This window comes from Peromyscus maniculatus, chromosome 14, assembly GCF_049852395.1.
Source record: "Peromyscus maniculatus bairdii isolate BWxNUB_F1_BW_parent chromosome 14, HU_Pman_BW_mat_3.1, whole genome shotgun sequence".
NCBI lineage: Eukaryota > Metazoa > Chordata > Mammalia > Rodentia > Cricetidae > Peromyscus > Peromyscus maniculatus.
Window position 1 is genome coordinate 58,928,121 of NC_134865.1, and position 13,505 is coordinate 58,941,625.

General features: G+C 50.8%; 1 protein-coding gene across 2 annotated transcripts in view; it reads left to right on the plus strand.

The window, feature by feature from the left end:
• The window catches only part of Esrrb (estrogen related receptor beta), a 166,328-nt gene that overhangs the window by 57,076 nt on the left and 95,747 nt on the right, over positions 1–13,505 (plus strand). Inside the window, exon 1 of one of the 2 annotated variants that reach the window (XM_006990302.4) lies at positions 6,057–6,394. The exons of the other annotated variant lie outside the window; for it this stretch is intronic. Within the exon in view, the coding sequence (XP_006990364.1) occupies positions 6,345–6,394 (50 nt within the window). The 5' untranslated portion in view covers positions 6,057–6,344. Of the gene's footprint in view, positions 1–6,056; positions 6,395–13,505 lie in introns of those variants that run through there. 2 annotated transcript variants of the gene reach the window in all.

Below are 13,505 nucleotides of genomic sequence, written 5' to 3' on the forward strand. Positions count from 1 at the left end.
GACATCTCCTTTCTCCCAGTCCTTGCCTGTCACCCTTGCCATTGTCGTTCACAGCTAGTCCCCCGGGGTTGAGTATAAACCTCACCAGCCCCTTCAGTCAGCAGGTGTAAAGAGGAATTACTGCTGCGCCCTGCTCTGCTGGGCCGGGTGGAATTACCCCAAAGCCGTGTTTATCATGCCATTGAACCTTGTGCCCATGTTTAATGTGCTATCTACTCTGACCCCAGGTGTCTCTCTGCTTCGCTGCTCTCCCCGAAGCCATCCTACAGTCGGTGGCTTGGAGGGTCATCCCTGACAAGTGTATTACTGGTGTTTATCCATATTAAATCTTGGACCGGTGACGGCCTTATACCCCCGTTTTTCTAAAACTCGCTTTGGTTCCCCTGCAGCCTCGCCTGCTTTCCAGTTTGTCTTTTCCTCCTAAGTCAGGAATCGGGTTGCTTATGAAGAATAAAGATGCTGGGGATGGCCCTGCTACAAAGCTGGAGCCTGCATCTGGAGTTGCTACTGACCCATTCATAATTGCATCATTCAGAGCAGTGGGGAGCTCGCCGAGGGGATCGGTTTAATTACATCATACATCTGGGAAGGCAGTGGTGGGCCCGCCCGCTCCTGGAAGAGCTCAACTCAAAGCTATCGTCTTTATCACGTCTTGCATAGGTGTGTTACGTTACACTTCACGAAACCTTTGCATTTGATTTTTTTTTTTTTCCCCTAAAGCCCGGAAACTATCACTTTATCTCACTCTCTCTAAAACATTCCGTGGGAGCAAAAGTAAAACGCATTTTATTTAACTGCATCATTAGGAAATCAAAACATGTTCGATGATCCCCAGTTGATCGTGGGGATTTTGTTGGTTTGTGTTTCCATTCTGTCTCGTTGATTTGTTTAGATTTGTTTTGGCTCAAAATTCACAATCCTCTGGCCTCAGTTGCCCCCCTGCTGGGACTATAAGCACATGATAGCATACCCAGCTCCCAGCTCCAAGTCTCCAATTTTGATTTTTTTTTTTTTCTCTTGGTATGTAGCCCTACCTGGCCTGGAGTTCACTATTCCGGTTTTGAATCTGGTGCCAATGCTGAGACAGACTCTTCAGACGTGATTCTTTGTTCCCACTTAATAATAACACCTACGTGTTAGAATTAATTTCCCCAAAGTTTCATGTATTTTAATGTTTTCCCTAAAATAGTTGAGGGAAATTTATATAGAAATATAAATGGGGGAAGAGCACATGTGTGTGAAGCGACTCAGTGGGTAAAGGCTCCAGCCGACCTGTGACTTGAGTTCAATTCCTGGGTCTCACACAGCCAAAGACAAAAACTGACTCTGACCTAACCCTGACGTGTCCACTGACCTCCACACATGCCCCATGGCACACACACACACACACACACACACACACACACACACACACACACACACGCAGTTAAAAAAGAAATGTAAATGCCTGTCTAATCTGTAAGTTTGAAAGCCAATTTTCTTTCTTTCCTTCTTTCTTTCTTCCTTTCTTTCTTCCTTCCTTCCTTCCTTCCTTTCTTTCTTTCTTTCTCTTTTTTTTTTTTTTTTTTTTTTTGTGGCCAGAGGGCTTTGGCAGTGGAACATTTGTAGTTAAACTATCATCGGTTGCGAAGTTTTTTCTTTACCAATAAGACTCGAGATGAATTGCTTATACTATCATTTCAAGTCAAGGATGTTTTATGCTTAAATTGATGCCAGAGTCACAAGAAATTGGATGATAAATTAATATGTGACACAGACAAAAATAAGGTCAAGTTTCTTTGTTATAAGAAAAAACCCACAATGCACTGTAATGGAAAAGACTTAATTAGATCATTCATCCAGTCAATAGCTCGTTGTCCAGTGCCTCTTAGCTTAGGTACTGTCAAGGCAGGGTTTTCTTTCTTGGTCTTCTCTTCCCTCTCACTCCTCTTTCTCTTCTCTCTTTGTGTCCACCAACATTTCTTTTCCTCCCCCAAAACTTTGTCAACAATGCTGTCACAGCCGTGACGCCCTCTGATTCTCCTGATGATAGGGAGAAGGGAAGGCCTTTGTTTACCAGTGTCCTGGTCCTTCCTTCTCCCTGCTGGCTTTGGTTGTCTTCTGCACAGGACCTAGAGGAAGAACCAATCTGTGTGCAGGCTAAGCAGGAAGCTTTCACATACTCTTCGGCTGTGTTGGGGAGCATGGAATCTTTGGGATGTGTGATGAGGGGGCAGGTAACAGAGTTTTGAAACATCTAGACATTCTCCCGAGACCCCTGGTATGGATTTCAGATAGTGGTGTGAGGCAAGGACCCTCACATTCATCCACTCAAGATGCCCCTTCGTGGTTCTGGTGTCATGGTGGCAGTGTTAATAGAACACAGGCTTTCTAGCCCCAATAATGACCTATTAGAGCTTCAGGAAAAGCCATCATATTTCTGTAGCATTTATCTGTCAGCAGGAGACTATTACAGAGCACAAACTCACATTGTATTAGTGTTATCAGTTCCTTATGATCCTTGGCACAAGTGCCAGCCAATGGGCTGGCAGTCTGCTGGCCCCCACTAGGAGATATAACTCCGTACCAAGATTCAAGCACATGAGAAGGCGGCAGATCTGCAGCGGTGTGTGGCTTGGGACGTTCCCCTGGCCTGGAGCCCATGACACACTGTCCTCAGAGATGCTCAGGTTAAGGTCACTGACTTGGTGGGGCCTGCCTTAGTCACTGTGGACTGTCAATGGATGCCATCCCAGGACCCACCTTCCCTAGTCCTCACTGTGAGCTGGAGCAGAATCAGGGTTGCCTTATGATCCAAACAACTCCATGGAGTCAGCTTCTTCTTCCTGGTCTGGTGGTAAGAAATGTATCTATACATTGGGTATTTCCCTCATGGTCTTGTTCTCACCCACACCCTTGATTTCAGGAGCTGTGGGAATGGATGAGGGACAGATGGCATAACCAAACTATCAGCTCTCACATCCACTGGACTTAGTGACCAGAGGGTAGACGCTCTAAAATTGCCTGGTGGGTCCTATTTAGTGATGAGGCCAGGGGTCAAGTCCTCTTGGGGGACTACCAGTTCGGTTGAGTTTCGTGGCTTGAGAGATACAAACAGCTTCCTCTTGTGGTTGGTCCTAGAGCATGTAGAAGGAGGCATTTCTTAACTATCGCCTTATTTGTGGGGAAAGAAAAATAACGCTGGTGTGAGGAGTCTGTCCTAAGGGAGGGAGGATAAAATCAAGACCGGGTTCTGAAGGAGCAAAGGTTTAATTTGCACCAAGCCACAGACAAGGATTGCCCGGGTGCTGCAGGGTGCTTCGAGGATGGCAGAAGACCCCGGTGCAGACGTGATGACGACATTAAGGACCGAGGCCAGCTATGATGGAACCTAGCAGAGGGTGGCTCAGTGTGGATGGCCTGATTTGTGCTTTTTGTCCCCAGGGAAGCATGGGTCTTTGGAGCAGAGTAGACCATGTTGAATGACTGTGGTTGTAGATAACCTGTCACCAGATCATGGCTTAGGGCATGGCTTACGTCATGAAATTGGCCCCCACCAACTGGCAATTCCTCTTGCCCTCCCAGGAGTCCATCAGGCGGTAAGAGGTGGACACAGATGTCCACATCCCCAGTGGACCTATGTGTGGAATACATCCAGAGGCTCATGCTACTGATCCCCCACAGCCTCGGAAAGAACTTGCATTCAGGGAAGAAGGAGGCAGGGCAAGGTGGGAGGCCTGCCTGTGAATATTAAGGAGTGGTTGGAGCAGAAATTCAGACCTCGGCTGACATGCTTTGCCAGTCTTGGTTGTGTGACCCGGGGGAGGACATTTCAGCACACACAGAAATGTACGGATCTCTCCATTTATCAAACCTGAGGAGAGCTCTAAATGCAGGTGCCGCTTCTCAGCTCAGGATGGGGCTACATCCCCAGCAACCTATCGTGAGTTGAAATGATCGTAGGTTGGAAGGGCATTGACTGTGCCCAGCCTAGTGAACTTCATAGCCTGCCTACACAGCACACTGTGGCTGGCACTCCTGTGATTCGGGGCTGAGTGAAGGCTGCGGCCTGGCACATCAAGACAGTATGGCACACATCTATAACTGAGGATTTTTAAAGGGGTTTTGCTGTGTGACCTCTGTCCATCAGCTGCTCTGCACCAGGTACTGCTGGGTACCGGATGCTGGGATGGATTCTCCAGTGAATAGCACAGACACCAGCCACTCCTCTTATGGGACTTCCAATCTAGTGGGGAGGGGCAGTACCTCACACCAGTACACATGTGACTGCTAACTGTGTTAAGCAACTTGAAACAGTGTGACTGGCTGAAGATTCGGGTGCTGTCTGGGAGGGAGAGAGGGGTCTTCTAGATGGCAGCTGCAGTGATTGGGCTGTGGAGGGGGTACAAAGGGACCCACAGAATCCTGTCATGTGAAGATGTCCCTACTGGCCAAAGATCAGGCTTCATTCCTCATTGTAACAAGAGTCATTAACTGTGTATTTTCAAACCACTGTCAAGCCTGTGTGTGCTTGGAGAACGGACTGGAGAGAGAAAGAATTCAGAGAAGCTGGTCACTGAGGCCTGCACAAGAGATGGGGTCATATAGAAACCAAGGTCAAGGACAGCATCTCCGGATCTCTTTGTCTCTAATAAAACACCTATTTTTTTTTTTAAACGATGGAAGTGTGCTGGGGGTCTGCTGATAGAGCAAACATCCCTATCCATTTCTTGATATCGCCCTATGCTTTCCTCCACTTACTCACATGTGAGCCATATCAGTGGCCCTTCCCAGCCCTAACTAGTGCATTTAATCCAAGCCAAATACCACCCTTGAAGCCAGTGTCTATTCCCCAGACCCCTCCAGAGTGGCTGACCCCTCCTTCGGCTTCCCCCACCTCCCTCCCTGCTTTATCCTAAAAAACACAGCACTGCTTACAGCCACACTCCACTTACACATTATTTTGGTAATAAAATTATGTCTCTCCCCCCCCATCACCGTTCATTGTCTTTTGTAGAATATGAGAGAATAAGGTGATAGTCTCTCCTGAGGGCCTTTTCTCCCCCGTTTAAATAATTCTGTATCCACACCAGCACACATACTCATTTGAGTCATCAAATTGATTATTATCCCTGTGGCAGGCACATCCCCAAAGACAAAAAGCCCCACAAGAAGAGCTGGGACTTGACTTATGGCTTATTTTGGTACAGTGGCAGCCCATAATATTCTGGTTCACGGAGGGAGAGATGGGGATGCAGGTGTGTTGATCGCTGGGAATTCAGGTGTGCAGTTCAAAAGTGTCAACTTGTGCCCCAGAGAAGCTGTGACAAGTTTAAAAAGGTTTAAAAAGCACAATTGTGTTTTCCCAAGCAGACAGAGATTTATGCCCAGGGCCTGTGTCCTGGGGACACTATTGAGATCTGCCAATGGGCCAAGCCTGACTTGGTAGTCTAGAGGCATTTTGTGGATACACACCCTGCATCTAGCCGTTTGCCAGCGGTTCAGAGCAGACCCAGGTGATAGGTGCAGGGGAGGGGATCTGTCTCCTCTGGCTGGCCGCACCTCACCTGCTGGCCTGACTCTTTGCGCGGTTCACACCTAAACACGAATTTCTAAGCCCCCCGGCCGGCTGCTGCTCCACGGTGGTTGGTGATGGTGCGGAATGTGACTAGTTTTTAATTTGGAGAACAAACCCTTTCTGAGGGGCTGAGAAGGGGTTTGCCAAGCCTGCTCGTTCCTAGAGCTGTATACCGGGTGGGTGGGTGGGGGCGCGTATGTTAGCACCCTCCCCCCAACAGTCCCACCAGGCAGTTGGACTGCGCTCCCCCCCCCGCCCCCACCCCTCCACCCCGCTTTTCAGCTGCATGAGCAAGAATGCAAGCTTTAGGACTCTAAAAATCCAGCCTTCCGACTCCACAGGAGATGGAGACCTTGCTTGTCCGCGGGAGTGTCCTATTCCATTGAAGTCTCCTGGGCTGGCCCCCCTCCCCCCACCCCAGCTCGATCCTGTCACTTTAAGTCCAGCCCCTGAGAGATAGCCAATAGGAGCCAAATCATACATCAGTCTCCCAGCCTTAAAGCTACAGTAGGGTTAGTGGGCTCCAAGTGTCGGGCGCCCCAGCCTCCTCCTCCACGGCTTCGCGTCCCCTCTGCCCGTTCGCGGAACGCGCGGATGAGTGGGAGCGCGGGGCTGCGCGCGGCTCTCTGCCTCCGGCTCCCCCGCCGCGGCCGCGTCCCCCCACTCCTCCTTCTCGCGCTCACCGTGCCCTGCCGGGACTCGCACCTCGCCGGTGCCCTTCACTCGTCTTCCTCGTGATTTCCCCCGCTGCCGGTCTCTTCCAACTGGGAATGCTAAAACGGGACTGATGGACGTGTCCGAACTCTGCATCCCGGACCCCCTGGGCTACCACAACCAGTAGGTGCCTTACTTTCCCGTCTGTCTGTCCGTCCGTCCGTCCTTCTGCCCATCCAAGTGTCTCTGTCCTGGATGTCGCAGTTCCTCTTCTACACATTCCTGAAGTGGCACGGACTTGGGGGTGGGAGGGCACTCGGGGACTTAGTAGAGGAGAAGCCACACACTTGCTGGGTTTCTCTCTCGGGCTTAAACCCTCCTCTTAACTTTTCCCCGCATCCTCTTTCGTGAGCCCTCACTTTTAGACAACAGCGGCGCTTTCTCATTCACTCTGAATTTGCTCCACGGTGACAAAATCTCTCCATTTCCGTGAGGGGCAGGCGGAAGCCCAGAACAGGTGCGGGAACGTGGCTGCAAGGGTGTTCTGTCCCGTCCTAGGAACCCTCCCCGCGGCTGTTTTGATTTCCATCCTGGGTACCCAAAAATGATTTCAGCCAGGGGCAGAACACCAAGCATGCTGGGTCCAGTCGGGAACTGCAGGCGGCCTGTGTCGCGCAGGCACCGGGGTCCCAGCGGGACGCGCTCGGTGTGCGGGTCCCAGGAGCCCCTGGGGTTCGGCGGGGCCCGGAGCGCTGCGCTCCGCACGCCCTGCTTGGGGAGCCCGTGTCCCGCCGGGAGCCCGGGTGGCCCGCTCGGCGCTGAGGTGGAGGTGAAGTCAGTTGGAGGTTCCAGGCAGCGTGTCGGGCGCTATTTCCCCCGCCGCGGGCTGAGTAGCGCTAGAACGTGGGTGATGCGAGCGAGCGACGTGGGTGGCTGTGGCTGCGGCGGCTGGACGCGACTCTTGGTAGCTCCGGGGTCTTGGGACAGTTTTCCGAGCATCCTGGGTGGGAAGGGAAGAACGGACCCTAAACCGTGAGTGGCTGCCCCGCTGGTCCTGCCCGGGCTATCTCGGTTCAACCAAGGCCACCCGCGCTCTCCAAGGTGGCCGTGCCGCCTGCGCAAGCACCTGCTAGGGGCTCCCCTCTGGCGCTCCGTGTCCCACCGCTCTTGGATGGGACCCGCAGTGTTCGGACCCGTTGTGCGGGCCTGAAAATGGTCCTCCGCAGGCTTAATAATGAAGACAAAACGAATTAAATGAAAACTCTAGCTTCTCGCGGGCAGCTTTCCTAAGTAACTTTGTGTTTTTTCCCCTACCCCATCCCCCTTTTTCTTCTGAAAGAAACTTACCGAGTCAGGTTTTCTTCCCTACCACGGTCCTTTCCTTTACACACCACTGATCCTTTCCCTGCACCATCCCGCCAGAGAACTGGGGAGACAGCTCTAAGATAAAGGCTGTGGACCACGTCTGGTTCGGTGAAGTTTCGAACCCTCCACCTCGCCTCGGAGACCACTCTACTTGCGGCCGGGCAGGCACGAGGAGGCAACTTCGCAGCACCGCCGCCGTGTTGATAGCCAGGCTGACCCGGGCACCCCCACACTGACCATTTCGCTCCTAGTTTTAGGATTTTTCCCCCAGGGCAAAGAGTCCTTTAGATTAGATACCTGCAGAATTTAAACTGGGGCTTAGAAGGAGATGTTGAGCTGGGAGAGGAAAGCGGATCCTTAATTATAATGGATTCTGATTTCCATCAGCTTGAAAAGTGGCTTTTCATTCTCTTTCAAGGTTATGCTGCTCGAAGCTCCTGGGGCTGCCGAGTGGGAGTGGAGGGTCTTGGCTTTCAGGCTCCTCCCCAAGGGATTATGAGAACCGGGAGAACCCCGGGGAAAGAATAGGTTGAGGGTATGCTTGTTGGGCATTTCCTCACATAAAATTACCAAGTACGACAAATATTGGATATTTAAATTATTTAGGCTCCTTTTCTCCGGAGGTGACTTCTTCCCTTGAGCTCGAAATGTCTCTGTGTTTGTCCCCGGGTCAAGTCATCAGGAATCAATATGAAAATGTGTGTGCACGTATGTGGGGGGGGGCCGAATGTATGCTTTGGTAGTGTTGACCAAGTGAGCCGGGACAGCTCCAGGGCGAAGAGCTGAGCGCTTCCCAGAACCCGCAGAGAGCCTGATTTCAGCTTGGGGAGAAATGTGAACTGAGAGGAATGTCAGGGAGACAACAAACAGGTCTTGGAGGTCTGCTGGAAGGTGTGAATCGGAAATCATTTATAAACTAAACCTGGCAGTGGTGAGGATTCTCTCCCCTTTCTGGCTCTTTTTTTCTTTTCTTTTTTCAAAATAGTAATAGCAATAACAATAGCTTCTCCATCCATTAGCCATACCAAAAGTCAAAGTATGCCTGCTGTTACTGAGGACTCAAACAGTCGTGAAATGCTGTCCTTTTTTCTTTTTATAAACCGAGGACCTTCCCAGCGGCAGCCCCAAGCTATAACCAGCAGTTCACACACACAGGTGTGTGCAGAAGCTGGGTTCACATTTGCACAAGGATGAGCCTGGCAAGGACCGAGGGAGGTGTTTGGAGGAGGCAGATAGCTTGGGGCCACCTCTAGCCAAGTAACAAGTCAGGGGGCTGCAACGTCGGTGTGTTGGAAGAATGGCGGCCTGCGTGCATTTCCCACAGGCTGGTGTGTCTCAGAGAACCTGAGGTGGAGTGGGGGTGGGTGGGAGGGAGGGGGTCATGTGCTCTCTGCATATGGTCTTTACCCCCACGTGGTAATTGGCATTCCCAGACTTGAGAAAGCCCAAAGCCCAAGGGCACACATACACACAGGGAATGTGAGTTCAGAGAGGGGAAAGCCTGAAGCTTTCTTCCTGTCTCCTCACACACAGAAGGCATGTGTCACCCCCTCTCTGTCATCCTCACTGTCCCAGGTAAGACATGAACACACACACACACACACACACACACACACACACACACACACACACACCCTTCCTTTTCATTCTCCCGTAGTCCATCCTGGAGGTGACTCCCTCACCCTTCCTAGTCAGTGTTTTATGTACATGGAATGACCTGCCGGAGCCAGGGTGAATGTACTCTCCCCCCAGTGCCCTGTGTGTGAATGAGTCAATGACGCATTCACTGGGGACCCCGAGGCACAAAACCCAATTGTGTGTCTGGGGTGGGGCGGGGGTGGGGTTGCCACCTTCCGAGGAGGAGGAGGAGGACCACTATGTTGATGTGAAAGAAACAAAGGACAAACTGTCCCAAAGGTAAAATATGTGGGTTCACACGTAGGAAAAAAATGCCACACGGTAATTCAAAATCAGTGACCTGGAGAAAAACAAAGGGGGAAATTAATTTTTAATGGTACATTCAAAAATAAATCAGAGTGAAGGCATTAGTTGTGGTTTTCCAGGGGAGGGGCCCCAGAAAATAAGCCTTTATCTGTCGGCCACTCCCCTGAAGGTGTAGCTAGGTGGTAGAGGATGATAGGACAGCTAGGCAGAGTTGTTCAGCCCCGGGGCAATAAATAGAAAAAACATTAGGCCGGTGTCACAGGACTCAGTCAGTGCGCAGGCCCTTCCTGGTCCGGGACGCCCTATCTCCTTGGAAATTTCCTCTTGGAGCTGATTATTTTACCAATTCCTTTTCTTCAGAAACAATCCTCTATTTTGCCAATAAATTACAGTATATGAAAAGACTTTTTTTTTTCTCCAAGAGCATACACAAGAGAAACAACTTGATCCCCCAAACAGGAACATTTTCATTCTATTGATTGGGAGTAATCAATAAATATCCCATTTAGTCCAGGAGAAAAGGGACAGAGGGGACTTTGGGGGGAAAGCAGCATGTGTGGGAGGGGTAGGCGCTGTGATGGTGACTTGATGTCACACTTGGCCCTCTCAGAGTGCCCTCATACCTTTGTACTTCATTTTGTCAAATGTTTCTTGGAGAGAGCCGAAAGTCATTGAAAAGTTTCTCTCCTTCCTTGGTCTTCCGCAAAATGCCTTGCTTCTTTGGAGTAGAGGTCTCTATGATTTCCAGGCTATGGTAGTGCCCAAGGGTGTGGTGGGGGGAAGCCTAGGGAGCAGGCAGGCTGCAGGAGGAGGGAGGGCATTTGACAGACCAGAGGCAGGGTGCTATTGACCTGGCCCCCTAGGACTTGGCTACAGAACTTGTCATCTCAAGATGATTAAGCCATAGTCCGAATTTAAAGGAGAGAATGGTAGATAGTTAGGCCATGATTTACCTTTTCAAATAAAGCCCGAGCCATACCATGAATGCCCTAAATTCTGATGCCCTCCCTCACCTGCTACCCGCCTCTCTCAGCAGGAGACCCCTCAAAGCAGACCAGCCCTGGGGGACTGGGATGCTCACCTTAGATAGGAGCTCTGCTCAGCCTCAGCCAGTGCTGCTGGTGACCTCTGGGAATGTCTGTCTTGGATTCTGGTGACTCTTGACTCAATGTTACTGCAATGTTCCAGCTTGGCTGGAATGCTCAGCTTCTAGTGTCCTTCTCAGTCTCCGTAGTCCCCCAGAGACACTCGGGGGGCTGGCTGGGTGGGGCACGAGTGGGCTACGAGAGTGCAGGGTCTGCAGACTGCTCCTGGAAAGCTGGGAGGGTGGAGTTAAGGATGGGCTGGAGCCAAATCCGTCAGCCAGTTGGGAAGCATCCTGAACATTCTGCTTGTGTGCCCTTGAGACTCCCTGCTGCTTCTCGGGCTGAAGAAAAAAAAAATTGGTGGTATACATCTGTGACCCCTGACAGAGCCGCCTTCCCGTGTGCCGAGTCTGCCATCTCTGTCCCCACACACTCATCCATCTCTGTGGAATGCTTGCTTGCGAAGAGGACCATTCCTTAGAGGTGGGACGCCCACAGGCTTCAGCTGGCCCTAGTGTCTCCTGGTGGAACCAGAGTGGCCTGGGGCCGGGTTACATCTGGTTGTCCCATTGGCCCAGTGTGGTCTGGTCCCTGTGTAGGGAGGTTGTGGTGCTTATAATTGCAAATGTAATTAGCAGACCAGCCATGGGGGACTGGGATGCTCAACTTCTCTGCACATCTCAGTGACCTCTGTGATAAGCTGGCCCGGCAGGTTAACCCTCGAAGGACCAGCCTGTCTCTTGCCACCAGGGAGGCCCACTGATCTTTCACTGACAACCACAGAGCTGTGCTGGCACCAGATACCTTCCTCTGGAGAGGCTCGCAAGGCAATGAATAGGTGAGGTCGGTACTTGGAGACTTTCCTTCCCTAGAACACTGGGTTAGACCCTCAGTTCTTATCTGCTGGGGCATTTCCTTCCTTATCTCCTGGCCACACTGGGACAGTGTGGTGGGAGCCTTTGACTGCGGGCTGGTTGGTCCCTTGTCTCTGGGAGTCATGCAGGGGGGGGGGCAAAGCTCTGAAAAGAGCTCATGATGACTTCCGCCCAAAGCATTGGGGGGCCCAGGGGCAGGGGCTTGTCTTCACCCATCCCATCAGCCTCTTCCAATGCCAGCTTGCAGGAAGTGAGTGCTTCCCTGGAGTCTGAGCTCTGAGTGAGTGTGTGCTCTGCAAGGCAGCCCAGCTTCTGGCTGCTCTGCTTCAAGATTTGTGGAGAGCAGAGACCCCCCCGCCCCCAGTTCATCATCCAAAAATAGACACCAAACATGATACAAGTGTGGACACATGGAGAGACCTGGGCTTTTTTTCTCCCTCCTGTGAGTGCCTCTCTGTTTTTGCCTTTCTGCCTCGGTCAGGATTAAAATCAGAGAGGATCTTGAGGGGATTTTAATTTATAAGTACCGGGGTAAAGAAGCTTCGGGCCTTTTGGTGATACCATCAGGAGCTACATCCAGCCCTGGGTCATTCTGCCCTGGAGAGTCTACGTGTACTGGTGTGTGCAAGCCTGCACCATGGGCCAACCCCCCGCCCTACCCCCGCCCCTAAAATGAGTGACAGGGTACAAAAGGCTGCCTGCCTGCCTGTCTTTTCCCTGAGCTGAGATCAGGCCTGGCGACATTCCAGTAGAAACTCTCACCTTGAAGTTGATCCAGAGTAGCCGAGGGATCGCAGAGAGACTCACTGGCTGGTGATCTTGTGGCCCAAAGGATTTTAGTTTTTCTCAAAGGCCTCTTTTCCGTTTTTTCAGCCTGGGCTGGACTGGGGCAGACCTGGGAGAGAGAATGAAGGCAGGCCTCCTCCTCTAACAGATGGCCACATTTGGAGGAACACTTGAGTACTTGGGCCATTCTGCTCCAGGCTTCCCATGTCCTCTGCTGTCCCTGGACAGCCACATCATCAGGCTGGAGTTTAAAGGGTCAGATGGTTTCTTAAGTCGAGGAAAATTAAGTGTGGTTTATCTGCCCTTTCTATATGGGATCTGATAAGGTGTGTGTGTGTCAGGGCCGGGGGCAGGGCAGGGGGTGGGATGGTTGTCAGCTGAATATCTTAAAATTAACATCATCCCAATGTGAATTAAAATTAGTTAAATCTAAAGTTTTTCTGAAGGTGAATATGTGTGTGTGTACGTATATGTACGTGTTCATTTTTGTTGTGTTTTTAAACCTGTATAGATTTTTATCTTAAATATTCATTTCTCTCCTTTGTTCTTTAAGACCCCCAAATTTTCTATTCCCCGCTGTCATCTGGCTTCGCCCAGGGTGGAGCCTTTTCTGTTTCCTGCTGCTGTCCAGCACTGCCCGGGATGGAGCCATTTCAGGGAACGGTTTTCTAGAAAATGCTGGTTTATTCTTCAACGTCATCTTAGGCAAGGGTCAGAGGGTAGTTACACAAACTCTTGACCGGGCTTTGTCTTTATCATTTGGCTTCAAGTGAGATCAATTTTCTGTTTAGCAGCATAGCGCGGGTTCCTCTCTGGCCAATTACAGCAGCAGCTAGCTGGCTGCCCGATGACCAATGTCTTAGCAAAAACCGAGCGAAGGTGACACACCAAAACCATCCGGGGCGCCGCCGTCCCAGAGTTTCGGATCTGAAATACAAAGTGTTCTTTTAAGTTTCAATTGTCCAAATAAACCAGAGAGTTTACACACGGCTTTTTAGAATTACCATTCTTTTGCTAATTCATTTTGTTTAGGTTTCTGATTTGAGGTGTTTTGTTTTGTTTTTAACCTGACCATGCTCTAAAGTAGATCCCTAAAGCTGGCTATGACAGTACGTGTCTGAAGTCCCAACACCGCACTTGCAGTGGAAGGAGGATCATGGGTTCAAGGTTATCCTCAGCTACAACATCAAGTTGGAGGCTAGCCTGGCCTCTGTGAGATCTTACATTAAAAGGAGAGAG